This window comes from Spermophilus citellus (genome assembly GCF_964194105.1).
Source record: "Spermophilus citellus genome assembly, chromosome: 13".
NCBI lineage: Eukaryota > Metazoa > Chordata > Mammalia > Rodentia > Sciuridae > Spermophilus > Spermophilus citellus.
This window is the reverse complement of record NC_138193.1, coordinates 394,997-420,240: the sequence shown is the minus strand read 5'-3', so window position 1 is coordinate 420,240 and position 25,244 is coordinate 394,997. Positions and strand designations below refer to the sequence as shown.

Below are 25,244 nucleotides of genomic sequence, written 5' to 3'. Positions count from 1 at the left end.
AGGTAAATGAAAAGTTTTTTTTTGTTTGTTTTTTTTTTTTGCAATAGTGTACAATGAATCCAAATGCATTCTGCTGACACATATACTGAATTTAAAAAATCAATTTACCAAAAACCCCTATGGTAAGAGAGCTTCCAGTCCTGGAGCCCAAAGAGTACCAGGGGCCTCTGGGATGAGAGACAGAAGCAAGACAGAAGGACACGTGCCTGTGACCTTACTCATGGGGAAGGGAATACAATCACATATTAGAGGTAGAAAGATGGTTGTGAGCGATATTTTCCTAATGACTATTAAGGCAGATGGCGATTGGTTGTTGGTGTCCTGACCCACAGCAGTCATTTTACAAGCAATGCCCATCCAGCGCTCTGTGTGGGCCTTGCTCTGGGCCACCACTCTCCCTGCCTGGCCTATGTCACAGAGTCCCCTTGCAAGCAAGAGGAGTGGCAGGGCCTTTTCAGGGGCTCTGTCCTCTGGGCAGCAGTCCCATCCCCCTGGCTGAGGAGCATTTCGCACGGGAAAGCCCAGCATCCAGGGCCGCGTCCACAGGGTCCCACAGTTACAAGGGGCAGCCGCAGGCCTCCCCCTAGGAAGTCGGGGACAGGTGAGGAGGCTAGTCAGTTGCTGTCTCCCGTTGGCTCAGCAGCCTATCTGACAGCCAGGCAGGCAGGATGCCCAGAGCCCCGCCCTCAGCACGCAGAGTGGTCACAGAAGTGCGGCGGGGCTGTCGCCAGGGAGACGGGGGCGGGGCCGTCGCCAGGGAGACGGGGGCGGGGCCTACGCCAGGGCGGGAACTTGGAGCCGGGTCGCGGGGAGCTTGGAGGAGGAGAGGGAGGCTGTGGTTCCCGGGTGGCGGGTCCGGCTCGCGGGGTCCGGGACAGGGGAAGGTGAGCCGCCGGAGCGGCCCGGTCTAGGCGCCCACACGAGGGGGACCCGGGAGGACTCTGCCGCCGCCCTGGAGCCGCGGTCCCGGCGGCCTGTCCCCTGGAGCCGCCGGGGCGGTCCCCACAGCGCCCAGCGCGGACCCCGCGGTCCCGGTTCTCACCTGAGGGCTCTCCTCACGGAGCTGCGGGTCACAGCGGGTGGGTTTTGATCTGCAGGGTCCTGTTCAGGACGCGGTGGCCTCGGCCGTGTGGCCTGCACCATGGACCTCAAAGGAGAAGAGGTGTCCTGACCCGCAGGCCCCCTGGAGAGGGGAGGGCGACGGAGGAGCCCAGGTGACCTGGGGAGCAGGAGGCGGTTTAGAAGGGGACCCGCCCAGGTGTGTCAGGTCTCACCGACTCTGTGTCTGGTTTTCCTGTGGCACCTGGGGATTCTGGGGTTTCAAGTCCTCGCTTTACAAACCCTCTCCTGTTCCCTTCTGTGTAGGTGACCCATCATTTTAAACCGTGTTCCAAGGTCACTTTTTGGTGTATGTGTGGTTCTGGGGATTGAACCCAGGGCCCTGAGCCTGTTAGGCAAGCGACCTACCTGAGCTCCACCCTCAGAGACCCTTGTAATTATTTCCCCCTTGGCCACAAGGTCTAATTGCCAAGGCTGACCTCGAAGTTTCCTCTTCCTCAGCCTCCCTGGTGGCTGGCATGACAGGCATGCACCTGGGACTGCCACACTCTAGCCTGTGATGGAACGCATGTGCATCTGTCCAGGGTGAGCATGGTTCTGCAGAGCTGTGCTCCAGGCTCCCTGCAGGGCTGTGGAGGCCTCTGCTGCCCAGCAGCCCTGGTGCCATGGCCAGGGCTCCTCCCAGCCTAGGGCAGGCAGCTGCCCATTGCTGTAGGCTGACCTTATTTTCTTATGGCACCCTTACATACCCTGGAGTATGTTGGATTGTTTGTCCATTGAGTCTAACAGGTCCTCTAGAACCTTCAAACAATTAGTACAATTCCTGAACAGTAAGTGAGGAAGCACAGAAATTGGGCTATTGTTTTGGGAAGAACAATTTTGGATGAGTATATGATATATTCGTATATTCAAACCATGAATATATCATCCAACATGAAATTACATTTTAGTACTTACAAAATCATAAAATAATGAAGCAATACCATGGGCTGAGCTAAAATAGAATCTTAGGATCTTAGGCATTCTGTAATAAATCTGCATCACTTGAAGTATAGAGATCATCTCTGGGTAATGAAATGGAAGTAAAGGTATCAAAGCCAGTGATCATGTGTTACCAATTTTCTGTGATTTGGCTTAAATGGTAAAGTGGTGATATTTATGAATTAATGGATCAAATAGGTTTATAATTGTCTTGGAGTACAATTAGGTGCCTTCAAACTTCAGGGTACATGTGCTCATTTGAGAACGGTTCCAGCCATTCTCTCATCCTTTGGGGCATTCCTCTCCTTTGTCCTGTGAGACATTTTCTATGTGAGGCTTTAAGAAGAGAATATTCTATAAAGAAAGCCTTGTGATCTGTACAGTATAATATTGAATAAGGTCATTCAGGTATCAGAAATTCTATTGAAAGATATTTGCATCTAAGCCAAATAAAACATATTTCTAGAGGTCCTGATAAAGACAAGGTTTTATCTTTGTATGTATCATGTTTTTTCGTTAAAATGGTCTGCCAATTTATGAATTTCATTGTATAAGATGTGTAACTAGATGCCATTGAAATTACTTTTAAACGGTAGACATTTTGTACATGAACACTGCCTGTCTGCACCTTTTTTAAAAACAGGTCTGGGCTCAGGAGCCCAAATACCAATGTTAGCTGGAACATGTTCTTCAGTTTGGCCTATCCGCCAGTATCCCCTGAGGTCACCTGTTCAGCTTTGTTACTCCTGCTCCCTCACCAGCTTTCATAGAAACCATATGCTATGTATGAATCAGGGACACCAATCCCACACATTGCGTCCTTTGAGTACCCAAAGTCCCACTTTTTACTTCGCCATGCCTGACATCAGCAGTAATATTTATCAGCAAATGTGAGATTTTCAAAGATCCAATTCTATGTGCTCCTTTCCCAAAGAGCCTTAGGCAGGGCTATAGCATACATAAATATTAAGTAAAGGCCGTAGTTTTTAAAATGTCATCCATTGATAGTTGACACATGTCTGAGATACTTTTTATTTTGGAGGAGGTATTATTTAATCAGGAATTCCAACATCTACGTAATAGTGAAATGAGAAGTCTTATATCCATTTTATTTTGTTTCTGATGATTTTTATGACTAAGGATAAGATACTTTCTTGTTCCAATGCAGATGTTGCCCACTTCTGTGAATGGATGCAGGGTGTCACCTTGAAAGGTTAATAAAATAGGTACTTGTCACTCCGTTTTTCTATATGCTTAACAAAACACTGTTGAAATCTTAAGAACTGTTTGCTAATCTTGTTCCCAGAATGTGCTGTCCCCAACTGTGAACTGTTTGCTAATCTTGTTCCCAGAATGAGCTGTCCCCAACTGCCAAACTACAAAATGTAACTTCTCTCCCTGCCCTCTCCAAGGAAAGTATATAAGCTCTGCTTAAGCTGTTCTCAGAGCTCTACTCTCTTTGCTCTATTCAAGTGAGCACTGAGCCCCAGCATGCTGGTCCCCAAATAAACTCTTTGCTGTTGCATGAGGCAGTCTCTTGGTGGTCTCTTCCTCCGATCTTTCGCCGGTCCCTTACAACCTGCTACTTGGATGTCTGCATGTTGTGATTGACACTAATATCGTACTTGGTAGGTGACAGAAAGTCAATACTGAAGTTAAGCTCTTGTGTTCTAGCAGCTGTGCTGAAGATCCTTGGTGTGCCACCTTCTGCAATCCATGCTGCTCTCTTCATGTTCCGTATTGACTTCCTGGTGATGAGCATCATGGTCTCCTGGTCTTTGAGAAGGGCCAAGCATTGCTCTGTGAATGTGGAAGATGGGCATGTGGAAGGCTCCAGGGAGGAGGGATCATTGATCATGTACTCTACTCCATGTGCCTGTTTAATGACCTGTTTTTTCTTCTTGGGTTTTAAGGGAGACAGTGCCCTCAGACACTCTGTGCAGCTGGGAATGCAGGCTTCTGCTTCACCTTGAAGGAAGTATTAATGGTTCATTTCCAGAAGACACGAGAAGAGAGAGTGAGCCTCTGGTATCATGCAGGTTCCTTGCATTGCCCATGGGCTAGAAGAGAGAAGAGTTGCTTCATGAGATTTGATCCCCTTTTTCTGAAAAGTTCCACACACAGGTGAGTCCCCAGCATGTTTAGAAATCATTTCAGACCCCTTTGTTGACGGAATTGAATCACACCCCCTGATGATGTGGAAGAGCTAAAGATGGGTTTGCTATGAATTTTCTATTTCATTTCTCAGGGCCTGAGTCAAGCCAGCCATTGTGCTGTCAGCGCATGAGCTGCTGGTCAAATGTGAGGAAGTGGTCTTGCTTTATGAAAACACCACCCTGATTCAGTGAGCCAGAGGCAGCCTGCAGTCCCTGTTTTCCTGTAAAGGCAGATTGCTGTGGATGGCCTCTGGCCTGGTCATGCAGCCCTGCTCAGAGTAGGGGATTGAGGGTCCAGGCAGACCCCTAGTTCCTTTGGACCTTTATTGCCATTGGGCTGCCCCAGGGTCCTTGGACTCTACCTGGTCTTCTGGCCTGGGTCAGGGGATGTGAGGTTTGGAATCCCCTCTCTGTGGAAGGACCCCAGGCCCCACAGCCACTTGAAGGCAGGCACATCCTTCCTTAATTGTGTTAGAGGGGGAGAGTTCTCCCACCCATCCTCATCCACGCTCATCCCACATTGTGTAGCTTGACACCTGAGGACCTTTATTCATCGACTTAGTGGTTAGTGGTGATGATTGCTAAGACTAAGTGACTCTTTCAAGGTCACATCACTTGCATGGTAGGGCTAGAGCATGGATCTTCCTCATTGATTTCATGGGACTCTCTCATGGAAACTGGGACTGCCTCCTAAACACACACTCTACATTTGGAGTGTCAAAATTCTTGGCACTGTCTCCTTGGCAAGTGTATCTTGTCTTCTACTTGGGAATTTCACAAATATTTTCCTTTGGTTTGTGGAGGTCATGCAGAAAGGATTTCATTTGAAATAGCCCAAACAAGAAATACCAGTTGTCTTTTTCACAAATGGATGTGTGTAGTGAACACCCCTTTCTGTGTGCTTGCATGAGTTGTTTCTTTGAATTTGTTGAAGAATGGTTGGCTGGGGAGCAAGGTAACAAGAGATGGATATCAATGCTTTTCCAGTATTTTGAAGTGAAGAATGTGTTGAAGCTGTGAAGGCTTTTCTAGCCAGTTCCTATGGCTCAGTCAGGGATCAGTCAGAGGATTCTGTCTGGTAGACTCTTTGGAGCAGATATCAAAGTGGCTTGGTCTTACCCTGTCCAGGACTGAATGCTGAGCTTGAATGGGAGCTTCCTGTCATTTCAAGCATTTCCATGAGTCTGTCCTCTGTTCTCTTGTATCCAAGCAGTTTCTAACAGGAAAGCAGAATAAAAATTGAAAGTATGGTGATTGATTATTTATACCAATGTGATTTCAATCAACTTTGTATAATACAAAATTAACTTTCTGCTAGTAAAATTTCATATGTTGGGGAAATAATGAAAATATTGGGGTTGGGGAATGAGGATGTGCAAATCAAATATTTTTGAGCACCACGACCTGTTTTTTTTTTTTTTTAAGTAAATAATACAGTGCCAGAGGACCACACCTGCCATTCAGCCTCAACAACCTCCAGGTCCAGCCTCCAGGTGGCCCATTTCACCAGGGTGTGTGGGACCACACTGTCCTGGGATGAGAGAGCAGTACCCAGGGATGTTGTCGTCTCACAGAGTAGATATTTCCAGAGACAGTGGGAGCTAGTGGCACACGAGGAAGGGAACAGCTCTCAGGATGGGAAGAGGGGCCGCTTCGGGACTCAACGGGCATGGCACGAGGCTGCTGGGTGTGGTGTTGGCCTGGGCCCACTGAGTGGGACAGATCCGTGGTCTGTGTCCCTCTACCCTCCTCTGTAGCCTGTGTTGGCAGCAGATCAGGGAATTGGGGTCAGAAGTGCTCCCAGTAACACAGGCACCAGCCCCCAGAGTGTGTGCCAAGCCCTTTCCCCACCTGGCCTGGCTTGGCGCTTGTCTTGCTTCAGGGCTGAGACCCTACAGTCATCAGAGTGTGTCTGCGGCCCAGATCCACCCTGCATGGCCAACATGCTCAGACCTTCAGCTGGGTCCTAGGCTGCTGCAACCAAACCCTGTAACTGGGTGACCGACAACAGAGGAAGGGTCTTCCATTGAGCTCCAGGGGCTCAACACAGTAGGTGTTGGGCTGTCCCAGTGCCACAACCCCTCACAGGTTTCTAGGGGAGTGTCCCCCCAACTCTATCAGCCCTTGCCCACTCTCTTACTGCTGCCCATGATCTGTGATTCCCGTATGGGCATCCCCTCCTGGCTCCAACCTCACATAGGCTGTTTCCCCAAGTCTCCCTGGTCTCTGGGTCCAGACTCCCCTCTTCCTACAAGAATATCAGATATTGGATTTGGGCCCAGTTGATGCTGTGTTCCATCATGTGAGCTCTTAGCTTCATCACTGTGCAAAGACTCTTTTTCCACACAAGTTCGCATGACTTTTGGGTGGCTAAGAATTTTCAGGGGACACTTTTCTAATGAGTACACTTTCCTTCCTTCAGATCTCCCCCCAATGAGCCTTCCTCACACCCTTGTCCTAGTTCCTTTATGGCAAGTTCCCTCCTTATGGCTGAGAGGACCTAGTGACCCCTGGATTCACACATTCTCCTTAATCACCAACACACTGCAGAATTCTCCATGGGACTGCGGTGTTTGCATTGGAACCCACCCCCTGACCTTTAAAAGTGGTCTAGACAATTGAGTTGGCTCCCTCTCTCCTGAACCTCTTTGATGCCCTTTGAAGTAAATTATTCTTTTGGATTTCTCCCACAGTAGGCAAGTCCTTGGATCCCCTGCAAGAAAGTCTTCTGGCCTGAAGGTCAGATGTGTCCAGATGTTGACTTGAAGGATATCAGCTCCTAGAAGCCCTCATCCTGGCTGCAGTGTTTCCTCCCCTCAATGCAAAGCAAGAAAGTGCAGTTGGCCCTGCACCCATTCTTCTGCATCCATGGTCCCCACCAGCTGGAAATCCAAACTATCAGGAAAGGAGTTGTGCTCTCTGGACAGATTCTTCTCTCCTCATTGTTTCCTGGATCTTACAGTGTTACAGAGAGTGACACTGCCCTTTCATTGTATTAGGTGTCACAAGTCATCTGGAGATAATGGAAGTGCTACAGGAAGAAGATATGCAGCCTTTAGATGCAAATACTCTGCCAATTTTGTAAGAGACTTGAGCATGTGTGCACTGGTGTTTTTGGCAGACTTTGAACAAATCTCCCTTTGATTTCCTGTGACATTTCTGGTTTCTGGACTTGGGAGTGTTCAGGACTTGAGTGTGAGTCAGCCCCATGGGGATGTGGTAGGGGGGCAGTCGGAGCTGTTGTGCAGAACCTCAGTGATGACTTGTAAGGCCACATGCAACACTGCAAGCAGCAGACGAGAAGGGAGCCCTCTCCCCATGTGTTTAGCCTAACTTTTGTCTTATCCAAAATTATGACTTGTGAAATGTTGCAGAAATGGAGTCATGCCAAGAAGTTGAGATGTTCTGGGGAGCATGGGCTGTCATTCTATTCTGTCTCTGCATTCTGATGTGTTAGCCGGTGAGAACGTGAAGATATGCTTAGGCCATGGAATCTCCTACCCTGGAAAGTGGCTTCTCAAAGTGGCCCTTGTCCCTTCCCCAGGAGGACACAACAAGAACCTTCTCAGAAGTTGGCCCCTCGTCTTGGTTTTCCAGCCTCCAAAATTTGAGAAATAAAATCTGCTATGAATTAACAGTGTCTTGTATTCTGCCATCACAACACAACTATGCTAAGATGAGTCAATCAGCAGTCTCCCAAGTGTTTATGTTGTGGTAATCAACACCAAACATCCGTTTTGTAATTGAACCATTTTGGAGTGCACAGTTGAGTGGCATTAAGCATGTTCATGTTCGTGCATAGGCGTCACCACCATGCATCTCCAGAACTCACGTGGACAGACTCTTGCCATCATTACTGAATTCTAGTGCGCTCTCAGGCCCAGGAAAAGAACATTGTACTTTATCTTTTTATGAACCTGATAATTGGGAACCTGAGATAAGTGAAATCCTACAAAATTTGTGTTTCTCTGAACACCATCATTCTCAAGGGATGCAGTTCACCCCCAATCATGGGCATACCAGGTCTACTACCAACTCTGCGGGTTTCTCAATTGCACTCTCAGTGACAGTGGTGACTGTGTACACATGAGCTGTCTGTCCAGCTCAGATCCCAGCATCTAGGGTCTTGGGTTCTATGTAGCCTGTAGGTCCCCTCCTCCTCCAGGTCTCTACAGGCCAGTGTGCATGGAGGCCTGGTTTCTTTAGATGATTACAGGATGTGTCCACTGTGTTGTGGGTCATGATGGAATGGTCATAAAGCAATATCTGGATACTCCTGTATCTGAGTGGGCCCAGCCCATGTGCTGAGAATTGGTGTGACCTCCTAATTAATGGGGCCCCAGGATCCCAGGGGAAAGGGCAAGTCCAGAGCCAGCGGAACCTCAGTGTCTCTGAGAGAATTTTTGGGGTGGAGGGACAGGAAACATTGATGTGATGACTCAGATGCAGAGTCACGTACTTCGAATCCTGGTAGAGGTGCTCAGGAGCAACCTGGGATGGCGTGTGGGTTCTTCACCTCCACACCCATGGGACATCTTAGGGCTCTGGGAAGCACAGCAGCCTGACCATGTGAGGGCATCTGCTGTCTGCATACAGTGAGCTGGGTTTTCTTCAGATCTCTCAACAATTCTACATAACACCAGCTCTGAACCCAGAGTCCTGGACACTTAGTTGAGGCTCAGTCAGTTCTCACCTCTCTCTACCTGACAGAGCCCTCCTGGATCCCTCTGCACTCATTGCATTGAAGATGAAAACCTGGAGGGTGGTACTTTCCATCATCCAGAAGTTCCCAGACACATTCCACTGTGTCATTTGTTCCTGGCACCCAAATGGGGTGGGCCACAAGCACCCTGGCATCTATGTGTGGGAACCATAGCCGTACAATCAAGAAACAGGAAGAAGAGGGGTCGGACTGATCAGTACAGATTACAGGGCATAGTACAGAGTGGAATGGAGAGTTCTCACCCGGGGTGATTGTTGTGATGTGCAGAAATGATCTGCTGGTGCTGGGGTGCCCCCATGGTTCCCAGGGTCTTGAAAGGCTACAGATACCCTCCGAATGTTTCAGATGCACACAGTGGGAGGCCCATTGCCAACTATTTTCCTGTGGAAGAGGTAGGAGACCCCCTTAGTGTGGAGGTGCCATCTAGGAGACAGTCTCACTTCTCTGGAAAAATTGATGGGACAAAAAGGGTATGGACCTGTGCCAAAGGGATACACACACACACACACACACACACACACACACACACACACACACACTCCCATAAGTTGGTGGTGGTTCTCCATCCATTAAGCACTCCCTCACCCACTAATGTCCTTGTGTCCTTGAGAAATGCTCTCCCTTTCCTGGTTTTCCTGAATAGAAATCCTCTTGCACCTTGGGTGAATAGGGTTATGGGTTGTGCAGAGGATGTTGGTCCACTGAACACCTTAGAGACTGTCCTTTATGGAGCCTAATGATCCTCATTGGGGAATGAGGCCAGGGTCCTAACTGTGGTTAGTGTGAGGACACCCTGGGTTCAGAGAGGGAAAGAAGGACAAGGGAAACTCAGATGTCCCTTCATGGCCCCTGGACTTGAGGGGACCTACCCCTTTGCACCTGGGATCGGGAGACCTCATTTCCTCGAGGACACGCACACTCAGGTGTAGGTCTTGAGTGTGGGTTCCTTTCTGGGGTCCAGGGCTGTTGTTAGCCACCAGGAATGACAGTGCTCTCCATGCTCAGTGGAGCCAGTTTTGGCAGGAAAGAGAGCCCATGGTCACACCTTGTCCAAAGCATCCCACACCAGGGGCCCCCATCCCTACATTCCTGTCCTGAAAGGAAGCCACTCAGAGGCAAGGTGGGTCCAACCACCTCTCATGTGTTCACTCATCACTGTGTTCCAGCAGTCACCCCAGTTAACAGTCCTGATGGGATTGGATGTGGCTCAGAATGTCACCCTCATGAGCTCTACCCTGCTGTAGCTGCAGATCTGTGGCTGTAGAGACACAAAATCTCAAAACACATGCACTTGAAAGAAAAGAGCAAGAGCCAGAGCCCAAACAGGCCAGGTGTGGCAAAGACAGCTGGAGTGCCTAGGTGGGGACTCAGAATTATGTCAGTGGGGTGGCACTGCTGCTGGCACCAGCATGAAAACAGAGAGCCAGCCCTGCTCATTTTTGGGAGCAGTGTGTTGGGGAAGGCAGCAGAAATTGAGAGGCAGGATTGAGTTTGGCCCTAGGAGGAGGTTGGGTAAAAGGCCAGTGTGAGTTGGAGGGCCTGGGCAGATAGAGGCCAGGGCACACCCCAAAGCCTGGAGACTGTACTTGATGTCCAGGGTTGTGGAACACCACCTCCCCTCTTACTCACAACTGAGAGCAAGGGGCATTGATAAGTTCAGTTTGTGTGTGGCTGCATCCAAGGTGGCTCGGCTAGGCACCTCCGTTTCCTTGACTCAGGAGGCTGGGAGTCCAGGCTCCACTGAGGCTCGGCTGGGAGGATCGGAGTCTGAGTTTAAGCCTGTGTTCCTGGTGGGATCCATGTTGGCTGAGCCTCAGTGTTTTTGTGATGAGAGGACGGGTGAGTGTCATGTCTTTATCACAGGACACACTTGCTAAATGGATTTGTTTGCTCTGAGGAGGAAAGAGAGAGGGGGGGAGTGGTGCTGGAGACAGGGATGCAGACAGGGGACATGGACTTGGCATAACTCAGTCTTGGAGATGATATCCCATCACCTGTAACCACTTCAATTCCCATGAATCCAGAGGCTGAGCCCCCTTGATGTGAGGGGTGAAGTGGTTCTGGGCAGCAGGATGCTGTGGTACCTCAGAGTCTCTGTGAGACCCAACACTAGACACACTTGGCCCTTTTGAAATCTTAGGAGAAGCCTTGGGAAGTTGTATGGCAGAGGGGAGCAGCCTCTGCATCTCAGTCACCTCCAACTTGCCATGGTGTAGAGTGGGAACTGCAGCCACGATGGGACGGACATTGGCCACGTCCCTGTGTGGGACACAGGCCTGATTGAGTTGGGGTGCATTCTTTGTCTCTCCCCTTCTTGTGATTGTCCCATCTCTACGTTTGTGCTTTAGCCACCTGTGAGTCCCATCTCTGGTTTCAGAGAGAATAGAGGGTGTTATGGGCCAATAGACACAATAAACCCTAGAGATTAGATGCTACCCTACTTTCCAGAAAAGACTGGGCACACCATGAGTTGCACAGTGATGGGACCAGGGTCCAAAAGCTGCTGAGAGGGAAGGACTGGTTGTGAATGCAGTTTTGAAGGCTCCAAGCTGGAACTCTAGTGGCACCAAGCAGGGCAGATGCTGGTGGGGGTATTTGGGTAGTTGTTGGTGAACACCTGCACACCTGAGATGGGTAGGCATGGAGGAGAAATCAGCAGCCCATAGGGCTTTGAAAGTGGTCTTATGTGAAAAGAGGCTCAGGTATGGGCACAGGAAATGACATCATTGCCTTGACAATGGATCAAACAGAACATGGAACCCTGGTATCCAGGCACCCACTTCACTGACCAAGCCACCCGAGCTCATTTGTCTGGAGACACTGGAGTGAGAAGGATGTTCCCCTGTGGTCGCAAACAATGCCGAGCCTCAGGCTCCCAGGAATCTCAGGGGGGCCAACTAGCCCTTTTGTGGATGCACTGGGTGAGGCTTCATCTTAGACGCCAGAGCCTCTGGCGATTGTCGCAGAGGAGCTCAAGAGTAACAGTGAGTAGCACAGGGCAGGTGAGCCCAGCAGGCCCTCTAGTCTGATCCCTGATGAATGGCCCAGGACTCCTATTCTGACTGTGTGTGTGTGTGTGTGTGTGTGTGTGTGTGTGTGTGTTTGTACTGATGGGAACTGTCCCATTGTGCTTTGACTCTAGTGTATTGGCACAAGTCATTTTTCTGTTTATCACCATTTCCATTTTGAACCCACAATTCTTGGTCCCAACCCAGGGTGAAAATGATCAGAACACGGAGGAGCCCTTCAGGGTACAGAGCCTTGAACCTTACAGGCAGGACCAGCTTAGGAATGAGCTCCTGCCTGTCATTTGTGGGAGGAACCTACATTTCAGCAGCAACATGGGGTTCATCTCCTGGGATTCCATCCCCACCCAGCAGGTGCTGGATCTCTTGTTCCCAAGGTAAGCACCAGACCACCAAGCCCAAGTGTGTAGCCCCCTCATGCCTGGGTCTTGGGGCTGCCATGTACCTCTCAGGGACCCAAAGGTTTGTGATACCTAATGAGATAGAGGACCACACTCATAGTGGAATGTCAGCCCCGAATGGGACGAGTCCTGGAGGTGCCTGTCACAGCCTTGCAAGGGGAGTGAACTCCCCTCTCAGGCAGAGAAACCATCCTGACTCCAGCTGATCCACAGAGGTCCGTGGAGCAGTCCCCACACACTGGGCACCACAGCTCAATGGTGTGTGCTGAGCTCATTCCCAGGTGGACTCAGTGAGGCCAGCTGGTCTTTCTGGTGTGATATTGGCTTTGTGAAGAAAGTAGATCTGTGCCAGAGGCGTCTCAAAACTCGGGCCTTGGGAAAAGCACTTTTGGGTTAATAAAGACATGTTAGTATACATAGTGGGACAGAGTGTCCTAGCTGGGACATAGCTGGACAGGGGCTTTGGACATGGCAGCTCCCACACTCAGAGATATGTGGGAATCAGCAGTTTGGGCTCATTCACTGATGAACATGGAGAAAGCACCCACTGTGTGAAGACACGTCTCCAGTCACCTTTCATAATTCAGTGAAAAATGGGGTGCAAATGACTGCCATTGTGTCCCTTTTCATGGGGGGGTCAGCCTAAAACTGCAGGTGCCATGAGTACATATCCTACATGTGACTGCATCCCTGACTCCATGAGGCATAACTGCACGTTGTCCTCTTCAGTGACTATGGTGGACCCCTGGACCAACTTCAAGATGGAATGGGCTTGGGGTCAAGAGGGTGGGCTCCTGTTTCCAGAATAGGGACCTGCAAGGTGATTTGATTTGGGAAGGCTGAGGAAAGACTGCTCTCCCCAATTCTGTTTGCTGCCTGCAGTGTAAGGTGTGGGGCTTCAACAGTAGGAGGGGTAAGGCAGGGAGTTGTAGGTGGAGTCATGGTCCTCTGGGGAAGCCCCTGGGACAATGGATCCCACACTACACCTCCCTGTCCTCCCCCAGGGCCACAGAGATGTGGTCTGCACTCATGGGAAAAGAGAGGTCCCCTGCTACTCAGGGGGGCTCAGTGAGAGCTCACAGAGAATGAGGTAGCCTTGCAGCCCACGCCAGGGGAGGAGGTGTCTCTTGAGCCCTGAGAAGAGTGGGCAGGAGGACAGACACTCCTGGAAGGTGCACTCCAGGTTGGAGAGCATGTAGCCAAGGGGAAGAAGAGTGTCAGGCCTGCCCAGAGGAGGGGAGAGCTGGTCATACCATGGATCTAATGCTCCTTCCTTGAAGGTTCTTTGCCTAGCCACCTGTCCTGTCCCTGCCTGTACAGCCACTGTGTCTGGTCTGAGGTGGACTGGTGTGTTCAGAACCAGGGACGGTTCAGGAGTGTAGGGTCAGAGGTTTGCTCTGGAGGCCATGGCGAAGGCAAGGCCAGGGTTTTGCTGACTCCACACCTGCCTCCCCACAGTGCCTCACCTTCCTTCCTGGGGACCTGGGTGAACTTCTACACCGAGGCTTCCCATCAGCCTCCAGGCTCTCTGAGCCTGCAGCTGCTGCTGCCGTACACGGGGCTCTTTCTGGTTGGCTTGTACCTGGAGCACCAAGCACACCACCTCCTGGCCCCAACTGAAGATGGCATATCAAGCCAGGCAGAGCCTGAGAGCCAGGTGGACTGGGGTGAGTACCTAAGGGTATATGAGGAAAGGTGCGACTGTTGTCCCACTGCAGGGAGTCTGTATGCCTGGTATTGGGCTGGAAATTAGGATAAGCCTTTGTCCATTCAGGAAGTGACCCCAGACTACAAAGAGGTCCTGTGTGGGCTAAGGGTCTGAGTTCTTCCTGGCAGCAGGGGTATTGTGTGTCTGTGCGAAGGTCAGGGCAAGGCAGTCATGTTGGCATCTTTTCTCTAGCTACAAGCTCAGTTCCTGTCATGGCTCCTAAGCCAACCCCAGAGCCAGAGCCTTCTCCCTGGGAAGGGGCAGAGCCGGAGTCCAGGACATCAGGGGTCTCCACTAGGTACTCCCCACGGCCCCAATATAACAAGCGGATGAGAGGCAGGTGCCTCATTCACGTCTACCTGGAAGACGAAAGGACAACACAGTACAAGAGCATCCTGGTGAGTCTTCGAGCAGGGGAGTCTCCTGGGAGCCCACACTGGGGAAGACCAAGTCCACAGCAAATACCTTGGACTAGGCCTGTCTTCTTGAACTGGAGCTTCTGGAAGGTCAGGAAGGAGAGCAGAAAGGAACAGAGAGGCGGGAGAGCAGCAGCATGCCAGGTCTGGGTGGGAGTGGGCCTGTGTGTTTTGGGGTGTGCAGGTCAGAAGTGCAGGAATGAGTGCTGGGTTCAGAGGAGGTCAGGGAAATATCAAGGGTACAGGCCATCCTCTCCGGACCTTGGTATTGAGAAGGAGTATATTGAACCATGGAGGTTGAAGCAGAGGAGTTGGCAGTCATTTTCTTGTGTGTGGGAGGGGATATGTTGCTGGTTGAAGGGAAGGGAGCCATTGTAGAATGATTAGGGTGGGTAGGTGTGGGTCACAGACAACTGGGGGTCTTGGAGGGGCCCATTAGTGTCCTAGTTTGCATGTATGTGAATAGAGATTTAGCGGCTCTCTCTGCAGAATTTTCCTGGGTGTGGAGTATCCGTCATGAGACTCTGGTGTCCAGCTGCAGGGGAGCCATGTTGAACCACTGCACCTGCTGGGTCCAAACCTCCTGACACCCCAGCAAGCACTGACACTCTCGAGCCCAGCAACTTCCATGCCTATCATTAAAGAGTCCTAGTGTGTGCTGTGCCCTGGCTGTCAGGACCAAAGCACCTAGGGTTTGTGCCTGGTCCACACAAAAATGCAGCTGCATCCCAGACCAGAGCAGGGATATGGAAGTCCACTGGACCATTCCTCCCATCTTGATGGGACTAGAGTGTGTCTGTACAAAGCCTTTTGGTCCTTATTCCCTTGTCCCTGTAGGGCATAGCAGGTTGAAGCAAACTCTTGTACCAAGATGGGACTAGAGGCTCATAGGAAGACCCCACATGATCACATGAAGGCCTCAGGTAGCAGGGTAACAAGATGGTGCCTTTGTGTTGAGAGCTCACTTGTCTCTGATTGTCCTTGAGCACTGTCCTCTGGGTAGCTACTCCCAAATTCCCTCTCTGATGAGCTTTCTCCAACCCTGCTCAGGTGACCTGCCAGGACAGGGCTCCAGTCATCATCCGCAGGGCCTTAGATGCACACTTGCTCCAGCAGGAGGATCCAGAAAACTTTGAGCTTCTGCAAATTGTCTCGAACCATCAGAGTAAGTGGAACCATCAGAGGGTAGGGAGCAGTGAGTCACAGTGGGCTCAGGATAACTGGGAGCCAAAACACAGTGTGCATTGACCCAATGCCCAGGAAGAGTATGGTGGGACTTGTGCATAAAACAAAGTGTAATGATGGGGCATAAATCTGCAGGTTCTTCATGTTCCCCAGGGGCTGTGGACCTGCCTATCATGTGTTCTTTCCTTGGCCTGAGGAGGCATTGCAAAGCTGTTATCCACGAGGGGCCAAGAAGAGAGGCTTCTTTGTCTTGTGTCAAAGAAGACAGACAACCACAGGGTGCCTACTTTGGCAGCCTTTCCTGACCTAGATGAGTACATGAGAAAAGCAGTTCAATGAAGAATCATTTCTGGCTCCCAATCTTTCTATTCATTGCAAACTGAGTCCACTTAGGACCAGAGGCCATTTCTAGAGAGAAGAGTGTGGTAGAATAGAACCCTTCACAGCTTGTAAACTCTGGAGAGAGAGAGAGAGAGAGAGAGAGAGAGAGAGAGAGAGAGAGAGAGAGAGAGAAGAGAGAGAGAAGAGAGGAGAGGAGAGGAGAGAGAGAAGAAGAAGAAGAAGAAGGAGGAGGAGGAGGAGGAGGAGGAGGAGGAGAGGAGGAGGAGGAGGAGGAAGAAGAAAAAGAAGGAGGAGGACGAGGAGGAGGAGAAGAAAAATGAAAATAAGTTGAAGGAGGAGACCATGAATAAGAAGGTCAAGATGACTATAAGAAGAAGCATGAGGAGAAGATGAAGAAGAACAAGAACAAGAAGGAGAAAAACAAGCCAAACAAGAAGTATAACAATAAATTGATTAAAAATGTGAATGAGAATTATATTCATGAGCAGGAAATGCAGAAGTGGGGAACTCAAGAGAAATATATTGCTATGCATGGCATAGCCCTGCTGGCTGTGGACATCCTCCACCCACGCTCAACACACCTCCAAACCATACTCCTCAAATTAGTGTAGCCCTGTATGAGTGGATGAATCCACTGGCAAGGTGGAGGCACCACCATCAAGTGCTTCCCCCAAACCCACATGTGATCATTGCTGCAGTGGGGAGAAAACCTTCAACACATGAGTCTTTGGGGACCAATCCAGATACAAAGTCTAGCTGTTTCTCTTTGGTGGGTCCAACGTGAACTAAGAGGTTCTGGGGTACAAGGGGCTATTTCCTTGAAAGGTGTTCCTGTAGTGGACCTCCTGTGCATAGAGGGTCCTCAGGGAGGAATCAGTGGGGAGTCTTGGTGGAACAGTAGCTGGATTTGGGGGCTCTCAGGTCTGTGTGTGAGACCTGAGCTGGCAGAGGCTCTCAGTTGTGGGGGATGTTGGGTAGTGTATTCCTTGAGTGTCACCTACCACGCCTCTGCCCCTGCCTCTCCAGAGCTGAGGATCCCTGCTGATGGGAACGTATATTACGCCCTGGATGGCAGAGTGGATTATAACTTTCTTCTTCGGGAAACAGCCGCCAGCAAGTCGTTGAAGGTCAAGCCAAAGGAGGTAAACAGCCACCTTCTTCACTCTTCACTCCTGGTGCCACTCCACATCCTCCAAGGGGACAAGAACCTCAGGTTCTGGATGGATGTTGTAGAATGCCCACAGAGCCAACTGCCAGGCTGGGTGGGGTGCAGGTGCTGGGCTCTGCTGATGTTGTCATCCCCCACAGTTCTTGGAGCCTTCTGTGGCAGTGGCATCCAGGATCCCAGCAGCTGTGAGCAGCAGCTCTGCAGTGGCTGCAGGACCATTGCCCCAGGCCACCCAAAGCAATGAGTGGTGCATGAGAAAAGGCACCAGTAGCAGCTCCTCACTGCTTCACTCCAGCGAGTAGGTGGAAGACAGCCGCTTTGTTCACATCCTCCTAGAGGGACAGAGCCTGAGGGAGACAAAGCGCATCCTGGTAAGCCCGACAGCAGGGCTGCCTCTTGGGTGTCCACACAGTGGAAGGCAGGAGACACAGCCAACCCCAGGGCTATGGTGGGAAATAAAGAAGAGAGAGGTCCGTCTTAAGGGCTTGACCTGAGGAGGGAGAGCATCAGCATGCCCAGCTCCAGCGGTGAGTGGGCCTGTGTATTGTGGGTTTTGCAGGCCAGAAGTGCAGACGGAAGTGCTGTGGACAGATGAAGTCAGAGATATGTCCAGGGTGCAGGCTGCAGTGCCTAGAACTTGGTATTCTCAATGAGTGAGGTTGGAGCAGAGGAGGTGGCAGTGACTTGTCACATGTGTAGGAGGGGATGTGTTCCTGGTGGCAGGGAAGAGAACCTCCTTAGCATGACTAGGTATGGGAATTTGGGGTCGGGATCACCTGGGGTTCATGCCAAAGCTTCAGAATGTCAGCCTTTGCATGTATGTAAATACGAGCTAAAGGGGTTCTTGGCAGTATTTCTATGGATGTGCAGTAGACACGCTAATGCTGCAGGTGTCCAGCTGCAGAGGAGACATGCTCAGTGACTGCCAGTGCTGAGTCAAGTACCTCATTACAACCAGACCCGCACCGAGCTTCCAGAGGCCAGGGCCTCTCAAGGCTATCATGAAGCAGTCAAGTGCACACTCTTGTATCTGAGTCTGTTTTGTGTAGTGGCAGTCAGGACCAAAATTTTCAGTGCATCTGCCTCTTCCATCCACAAAGGCAGCCTGCATCCCAGAGCACACTTGGTGCACAGGTCCCTGGCCCATTGCTCTCATCTCAGTGAGATGAGAGTGTGTCTGTGCATACGCAGTTTGGTCCTTTGACCTGAGTGGAATGTGGCTCCCCAGGGGGAGGGGAGATGGCAGGTACAGGCAGATATTTGTACCAGGATTGTTCTAGTAGCACGTTGCAAGAACCCAGGGGGTATATGGAGGCCACACTCAGGTAGCAGGATAACAAGCTTGTGCCCTTGTATATGTAGCTGAGGTTTCTCCTGAATGTTTGACCACAGTCTTCTTGGTAGCTCCTCTAAAAGCCATTCTCTGATGACATTTGTCCCACCCTGATCCAGGTGACCTGCCAGGAGAGGGTGACGAGCCTCATCCGCAGGGCCTTGGACCAAAATTTGTTGCAGCATGAGGATGTGGACAACTTTGAGCTGCTGAGAATGATGTCTAAGAATGAGAGTAAGTAGGACAATCAGACAGTGGGGAGACATGATCCACAGTGGGCTCAGGATAACTCACAAGAGAAAGTGGGCCTTGGCCCCAAAATAGCCAGAGTGTGGTGGGCCTGGTGCAGGAAACCAAGTGCAGTGATGAGCGTGTCCAATGTGGAAGTGCTCAATGAGGCCCCCAGGGGGCTGCTGGACCTCCCTAAATGTGTTCCCACCTGGACCTGGTCTGGCAATACAAAGCTAAGATCGATGAGGGGCAAGGAAGAGAGAGGCTCAATCAATCAGCAGTTTGGTTTATGGCTCACTGATAAGGATGCCTTCAAATGAAGAGGAGGAGAACATGGGTCCTGACTGGATCAGCATTGCTATGGACGGAAGCAGCACAGGTCCCAATCCATGGCCAGGATATGAGAAGTCAAGAATGTCAGGATTGCAGCAACTGGGAACAGGACTCAGTGAAGGGGAAGTCAAGGCCAGGGGACAGCCTGTTTGGGTTCTTTTTGGAACAATTCCAAGTCCTCTGTGCCTGGGTGCCCATCTCCTGAAGATATCAGAATGGCCAGGTTATTATTCCTTCTAGCAACAAAGGAGGGCATCTGAAGAACATAGGCCACAATGCTGAGCTGTCCACAATGCCAGTGCTCTTTCCTTTCTTGTGAGCTCAACACTCCTAGCCTCCACCATCCCAGCCTGTCCACAATAGAACCCACCATCTGTCGGGCACGTAAGTGAGTTTTCCCATTTTCACACACTGCCTCATTTGGGTTGGCTCTGTCTTACACATGAGGAAGACTGAGGTGCAAGGAGCTGGGCAAGGGGCAGTGTCTGCGAATCTCAGGGACTTGGGAGGCAGCGCAGGGGGATGGGGATTTCCAAACAGCCTCAGAAACTTAGGGAGACCCTGTACCCAAGTAAAAAGGCCTGGGAATGGTCTCAGTGCTTAAGTGCCTCTGGTTTTATCCCTGGTACAAAAATAAGCCAATCAATAAGGAATTACCAAACTGAGGATCTACAAAGGTGATTTCAGAAACAGACACTTTCAACCCAGCATCAGTTGAGAGCAGGCTCCAGACCAGGGAGGTTTGTGTGTAACCGACATCAAAATGGAGGACTACCGGGGGCCTGGAACCCACTAGGTGTGATGGCATCTATGCCTTATGGCAGGAGGGTGGCAGTGATGCTGGCTCTCTCCTAGATTTTGGAAACCTTGTTTCCATTGGGGAAGCTTTTTGGAGGTGGAATCTATTTTAGCAATCCTGGTCCAGATGAGGTGCTGACTACCACAGGTAGAAGCCTATCCAGAATGCGGTGTCTGTTATTCAGTCTTTCCTGACTGTGACAATGACAAAGAAAGAAGTCGCTTGTCTTTGGTCTTGGTTTCACTCCTGGCCATTGATTGAGAACTGATTTCATCTTGGACTACTGAACACAGGCTGCATCTGGGCAGAAGAGTGTGATAGATTTGAACTCCTCAGGACCCCCCACCATTGCCAGAGAAAGAAGGAGAAGGAGGAGGAGGAGAAAGAGGACAAGCCTGAGTGGGGAGAGGATCACACGATGAAGAGCAAGAGGAAGAAGAAGAAAAAGAAGGAGGTGAACAGAAGGAAGGGTGGAGGGAGATACACAAGAAGAACAAGAAGGAATCATGTAAGAACAAGAAAAAGACCCAGAAAGAACTACAAGAAGATGCAGGACAGAAAGAAGAGCCAGAAGTAGAACAAGAACCAGAATAAAAGTACCAAGCAGACAGCTCATGATGAGAAACAAGGGGAAGGAGAGCGAACCTAGAAAACAATAGAGTTCTCCAGGGCACCACCCTGCTGAAGTCCTCCCACGTCCATGCCCAACACACCTCTGATGGATACCACCTCCCCTCCGCGTATTCATCCATGAGTGGATTCATCAAGGGCAAGTGGATGAATTCACCCACCATCCAACACTTCCCTGAATGCCCATGTGTGAACATGGCTGCACTGGGGAGAAAGGCCTAAGCACAGGAGCCTTTGCCAATCCTGATGCAAAGCCTAGCAGTGTCTCTTTGGCAGATCGAACCTGCACTGAGAAGTTCTGGGGCCCAAGGTGCTGTTTCCATTGTCAGATGCTCTTTTGGTTTAGAATCCTGTCCATCATCTTCTCCAGGGAAGAATCACTGAGGGAGTCTTTGGTGGCACTGTAGCTGGATAGGAGGGCTCTCAAGTCTGGTGCAGGCTCGCCCTGGCGGAGACTCTCAGGGGTTGTGGGTGTTTTGTGGTATAATCCTTGGGTGCCACCTAACAATTCTCTCCACTTCGCTCTGCAGAAATCAAGGTCCCTGACCAGTCACTCATGTATCTGTCCATGAATCCGTGGATAAAATATCATTTCATCGTGAGGAAACGCCCCCAGGTCAAGGGAAAGGAGGTAAACACCTACCTTATTCAAGCTGTACTTGTGCTGCCATTCCACTTCCACCTGGGGAAATAAGAGGCCTCATCACCTGGACATATGTGCTAGAAGCCCATAGAGCCAACTGACAGGCTGGGGTGGCTTTCTGTTTCTGGTTTTGCTGATGTTCCATCCCCCACAGTTCTCAGAATCAACCTGCAAGTCCTCCAGGCCGCTTTCCCACAAGCAGGTGGGAGACACCTGCTTAATCCGTGTGCACTTAGAAACACAAAGTCCAAAGATGGCCAAGACTGTCCTGGTAAGCCTGGGAGCAGGGGTGTCCCCTGGTGCTTACACCTGGGTGGGGAGCAGACACTGGTCCAATACCATGGACTACTCATGCCCTCTTGCATTGGAGCTTCTGGATGATCAGGAGGACAGATGGGAATCAAGAAGGGAGAGGAGGGCTGGAGCTGAGATGAGGGAGAGCAGCAGCTTGTCCACCGCCACGTCTGAGGGAGTCTGTGTGTCAGGTGGCAGCATGCAGTCCAGAAGGACAGGGGCAGGTATGGGTGACAGATGAGAATAGGACAGGACCTAGGTTGCAGGTTCCCGTGTATGGGATGCTGACGTCTATGGAGGAGGACAGCAGTGTGAGGCTCTGCATGTTCCTTGAACAAGGAGCTGACCTCTCTCTGCGGTCTCGATATGGATATGGTGCAAGCACACTAAATGTCCAGGTAACCTGCAGGATAGGAGTTCTTTCCAATGACCACCCTTGCCGGTTGAGGTGCCCTCCTACACCCCAGCCAGCACTGAGCCTCTGGAGGCCAGGAGCTCTCGTGGCTATCTTTCATCACTCCTGTGTGTCGTCATGTTCCTGGGTCTGTTTTTGGCCCTGGCAATCCAGACCAAAGCCTCTAGGCTTTGTGCCTAGGCCATTCCCAATGCAGCCTGCATCCTCGGGCAGACCTGGGATCTTGGAGGCTATTGTCCCATTCCTCCCAACTTGTGGGATGAGATTGCATCTATATGCAGGTAGTGGGGTCCTTTCACTTCGAGAGGAGTGCAGCTCCACAAAGAGCAATGGCAGGTCCAGGAAGTCCTATGTACAAGGATTGGGCGAGTAGCCTGTGGGAAGAGCCCACGCGATGAGCAGGAGGCCAGCCTCAGGTAGTAGGGTCATGGATGTTGCCCTGTATTTAGAGTGGAGGTGCCTCCAGAAGGCCCCTGCCCACTGTCCTTGAGTAGTCACTTCAAGGCCCATTTCCTGAAGGCCTGTCTCCCATGCTGCTCCAGGTGACCTGCCACGATAGGGCTCCTGCCGTCATCCGCAGGGCCCTCGAGCTACACTTGCTCACTGAGGAGAAGCCGGAGGAATATGAGCTGGGCCAAATCATCTCTCACCGTCAGAGTAAGTGGGACAGTCAGATGGCAGAGAGCAAGGGTCAGGATGTGGACTCAGGTCAACTCTTAGCACCAAAGAGTAGTCTCTGACCCCCAAGAACACTCCAACAGATGTGTTGGGTTCGTGCACAAAGCAATCTGCACTTCTGCTGGTGGAATGACTCGAGGTCCAATGGTGTATCTCAGTGGATATTGCGGCTCCCCACCAGGTGCCTCCCCTGGACATGAACAGGCATCCAAAGCTGACATCATTGAGGAGTGAGAAGGAAAGCCTCTGTCCAGGAGCAGTATGCTTTCATGGCCTGGGATAGGAGTGGTTTCAGAGGAACAGGGGAATGCATGGGCTAAAGAGGGAACTGGCATTTTGTGGACTGAAGCAGTAGGATTGAAAGCCTTCTGTGTGGTCAGAAAACCACTGCCTGGGCAGAGCATGGCCAGGATTCTAGCAAGCAGTAACAGGATGAAATTGGGAAGAAAACACAGCCTGGGAGACAGCTTGAATCATCTGTCTTTGCATAAATTCCATGGTCTTCCGCACCTGAGTCCACTTGCCAAGGAGTGATCACAATAGCCAGGTTATGACCCCTAACTAAAGTCAGATGAGGGTTTCCTGAGCATGTCGGCCACAGAGGTCATCTGATAATAATGCCAGTGCTTTTTCATTGGTTGGTTGGTTGGTTTTTGTGAGCCAAACACCTCAGCAGCCATTATCCCAGCCTATGTATGCTGAAGACCACCATCCCTATGAGTTCTAGGATCACTTGTCTCCTATCTTAACCTTCCGTTAGGTTAGTAGAGTCTATGGAAGAGGAAGTCTGTCTGGGGCCTTGGTAGCCTAAGAAATTCATAGCAGAGATCCCTACATCTAACCCAGAAGGGATGGAGAACAGGCTCTAGGTTAGAGGAGGGCGACAGGAAACAGGTGTTCAGAGGAAGGAGAAGCGGGCTGTTGTATTCCCCCACTCGGGGTCATGGCACCACTGGGCCATACACCATGTTGGAGGGAAGCATTCCCTTTGCTGGTCTTTGGAACCATTGTTCTCAGTAGGGCAGCATTTGGAATGTGGCCTCCATTCTCAGAAGCCTGGTCCACATGGAGGCGGGCTCCACCAACGCAGAAGCATGGCTCTAACGTGGTGTCTGTTCTGGTCAGCCTGTCCTCACTGTGGCCATACTTGAGGAAAATAACTCAGAGGAGGAATCCTAGGCCTTTTCTCTGGGTTTCATAGCTTTCTCTTTGGTTGTGCACTGGGCTGTCCGTAAAGCTCTAGTGTGTGGCAGTGGAGAGCTCCTCAGCCCTTGCCACAAAGGCATAGACTGGGAGAGAGAGAACCAGGCTGGCAAAGAGAGAGAGAGAGAAAGACGGAGAGGAGAAGGAGGACCTCTACTTGGAGAATGAGGATTCAGTGGAGCCAACAGGAACAAGGTACTGTTGCCCAGGGCGCACCCCTGTTTAGGTCTTCCTCCACCCATGCTCCACTTTTCTTCCAGTCCCTCCCACCTCCCAGTAGAGTATTCATCTTGAATGAGAATTTCATGATGACATCAGAGCACTCACCATCCAATGCTTCCCTCCAAACCCACCTATGAAGATGGCTCATGTGGGGACTGAATCTTCGGCACAGGAGCCTTTTGTGGGAGATTTCAGATGCAAACCCTAGTGGTGTGCTTTGGCAGATGCAAGAGGACCTGAGATGTTCTGGAGTCCAAAGCCTTTGGTAGGAACAGACATTAGGTCTGTTGAAGTGCTCTGCCTAGTTCTTCCTCAGGGAGGACTGTGGAGGCTGTCTTTGTTGGTATTGGTGCTGAATTGGAGAGCTCTCAGGTGTGTGGCTCTGGCCTTTTCTGGCACAGGCTCTCAGATGTTGGGGTGTCCTAGGGAGCACCTCCTGAGCCACCTTATTTTGTACACCCCTCTCTCCTCAGAGCTGAGGATTCCAGCGCAGGCCAACGTATTTTATGCAAAGAACCCTCACACAAAATCCAACTTCGTGCTGAGGAAAAGGAGCCTCCCCCAAAAGAATGATGAGTGGATCCAGCCTCAACCTCCCACTCGTCCTGCAAAGAAGGCTCCAGCCCTCCTGAGGATGCTTGCAAAACCATTCTGCTGCTGTGTGCCTGGGCGGGCCTGAGGCAGCCCAGGAATATTTACATTGATTACTATTGGCTTGGAAAGTTTGAATCTATAGTTTGCCATTGTCCTTGACCTTGTTTAGTAACACAGTTGTTACTCTATCCTGTATTTGTTGTTTCCATTAATATATTATTATTTTAAAATATATATGTTTTTGTTACCTGATCTACTGTGATGATTTGAGTATACTAAATGTAGCAGTGATTCCTAAAGGACACATCCAAACCAACAGGAAGGAATGTTTCATTCTATCAGCAAGAAGTTTGGTTTTTAGGAGTTTGGCAGATGGCATTATCTGAGTCAGTTTTCCAATGGGGGCAATGAAGTATCGGCTATCATGGTACATACACAAACAAAGACACACAAACACACACTAGAGCACACACACACACACAAACACACACTAGAGCACACACATACACAAACACACACTAGAGCACGCACACACACACTAGAGCACACACACTGAGAGATACATACACAGATGGAGTTGGTCTCTTCTGAAATACTTTGGAGACGTGGTTCTGATTTCTCCCATTTTGGAGTATTTTCAATTGCATCAGGTGTCCTGCAAATGAATCCCATGTCTGAAGAAGACATGCATGTGTACTTCACAT

General features: G+C 50.5%; 1 protein-coding gene and 1 long non-coding RNA gene across 3 annotated transcripts; both read left to right on the top strand.

Annotated features, from left to right (window-relative positions):
- The first annotated feature begins 837 nt into the window (after positions 1–837).
- Positions 838–7,304, top strand: LOC308632612. 2 transcript variants are annotated; one of them, XR_014018606.1, is made up of 3 exons: positions 838–884; positions 3,954–4,164; positions 6,890–7,304. It is a non-coding gene; the product is annotated as an uncharacterized lncRNA (long non-coding RNA). The 2 variants fall into 2 exon arrangements; XR_014018607.1 differs by having other exon boundaries at positions 847–1,079.
- Positions 7,305–12,136: 4,832 nt separating this feature from the next.
- On the top strand, positions 12,137–24,786 carry LOC308632426 (uncharacterized protein). Its single transcript, XM_081264494.1, has 10 exons — positions 12,137–12,322; positions 13,805–14,013; positions 14,247–14,452; positions 15,521–15,635; positions 17,024–17,139; positions 18,618–18,732; positions 21,022–21,122; positions 21,289–21,405; positions 22,386–22,500; positions 24,420–24,786. The coding sequence occupies exons 1-10, from the start codon at positions 12,261–12,263 to the stop codon at positions 24,623–24,625; spliced, it is 1,362 nt and encodes a 453-aa protein (XP_081120620.1). The 5' UTR covers positions 12,137–12,260; the 3' UTR covers positions 24,626–24,786.
- The last annotated feature ends 458 nt before the right edge of the window (positions 24,787–25,244 follow it).

Coding starts and splice junctions, on each gene's coding strand:
- LOC308632426 (XM_081264494.1), top strand. CDS start 12,261: ATGGGGTTCATCTCCTGGGATTCCATCCCCACCCAGCAGGTGCTGGAT. Junction 14,453..15,520: donor CACAGTACAAGAGCATCCTG/GTGAGTCTTCGA, acceptor AACCCTGCTCAG/GTGACCTGCCAGGACAGGGC. Junction 21,123..21,288: donor CCCAGGTCAAGGGAAAGGAG/GTAAACACCTAC, acceptor CATCCCCCACAG/TTCTCAGAATCAACCTGCAA.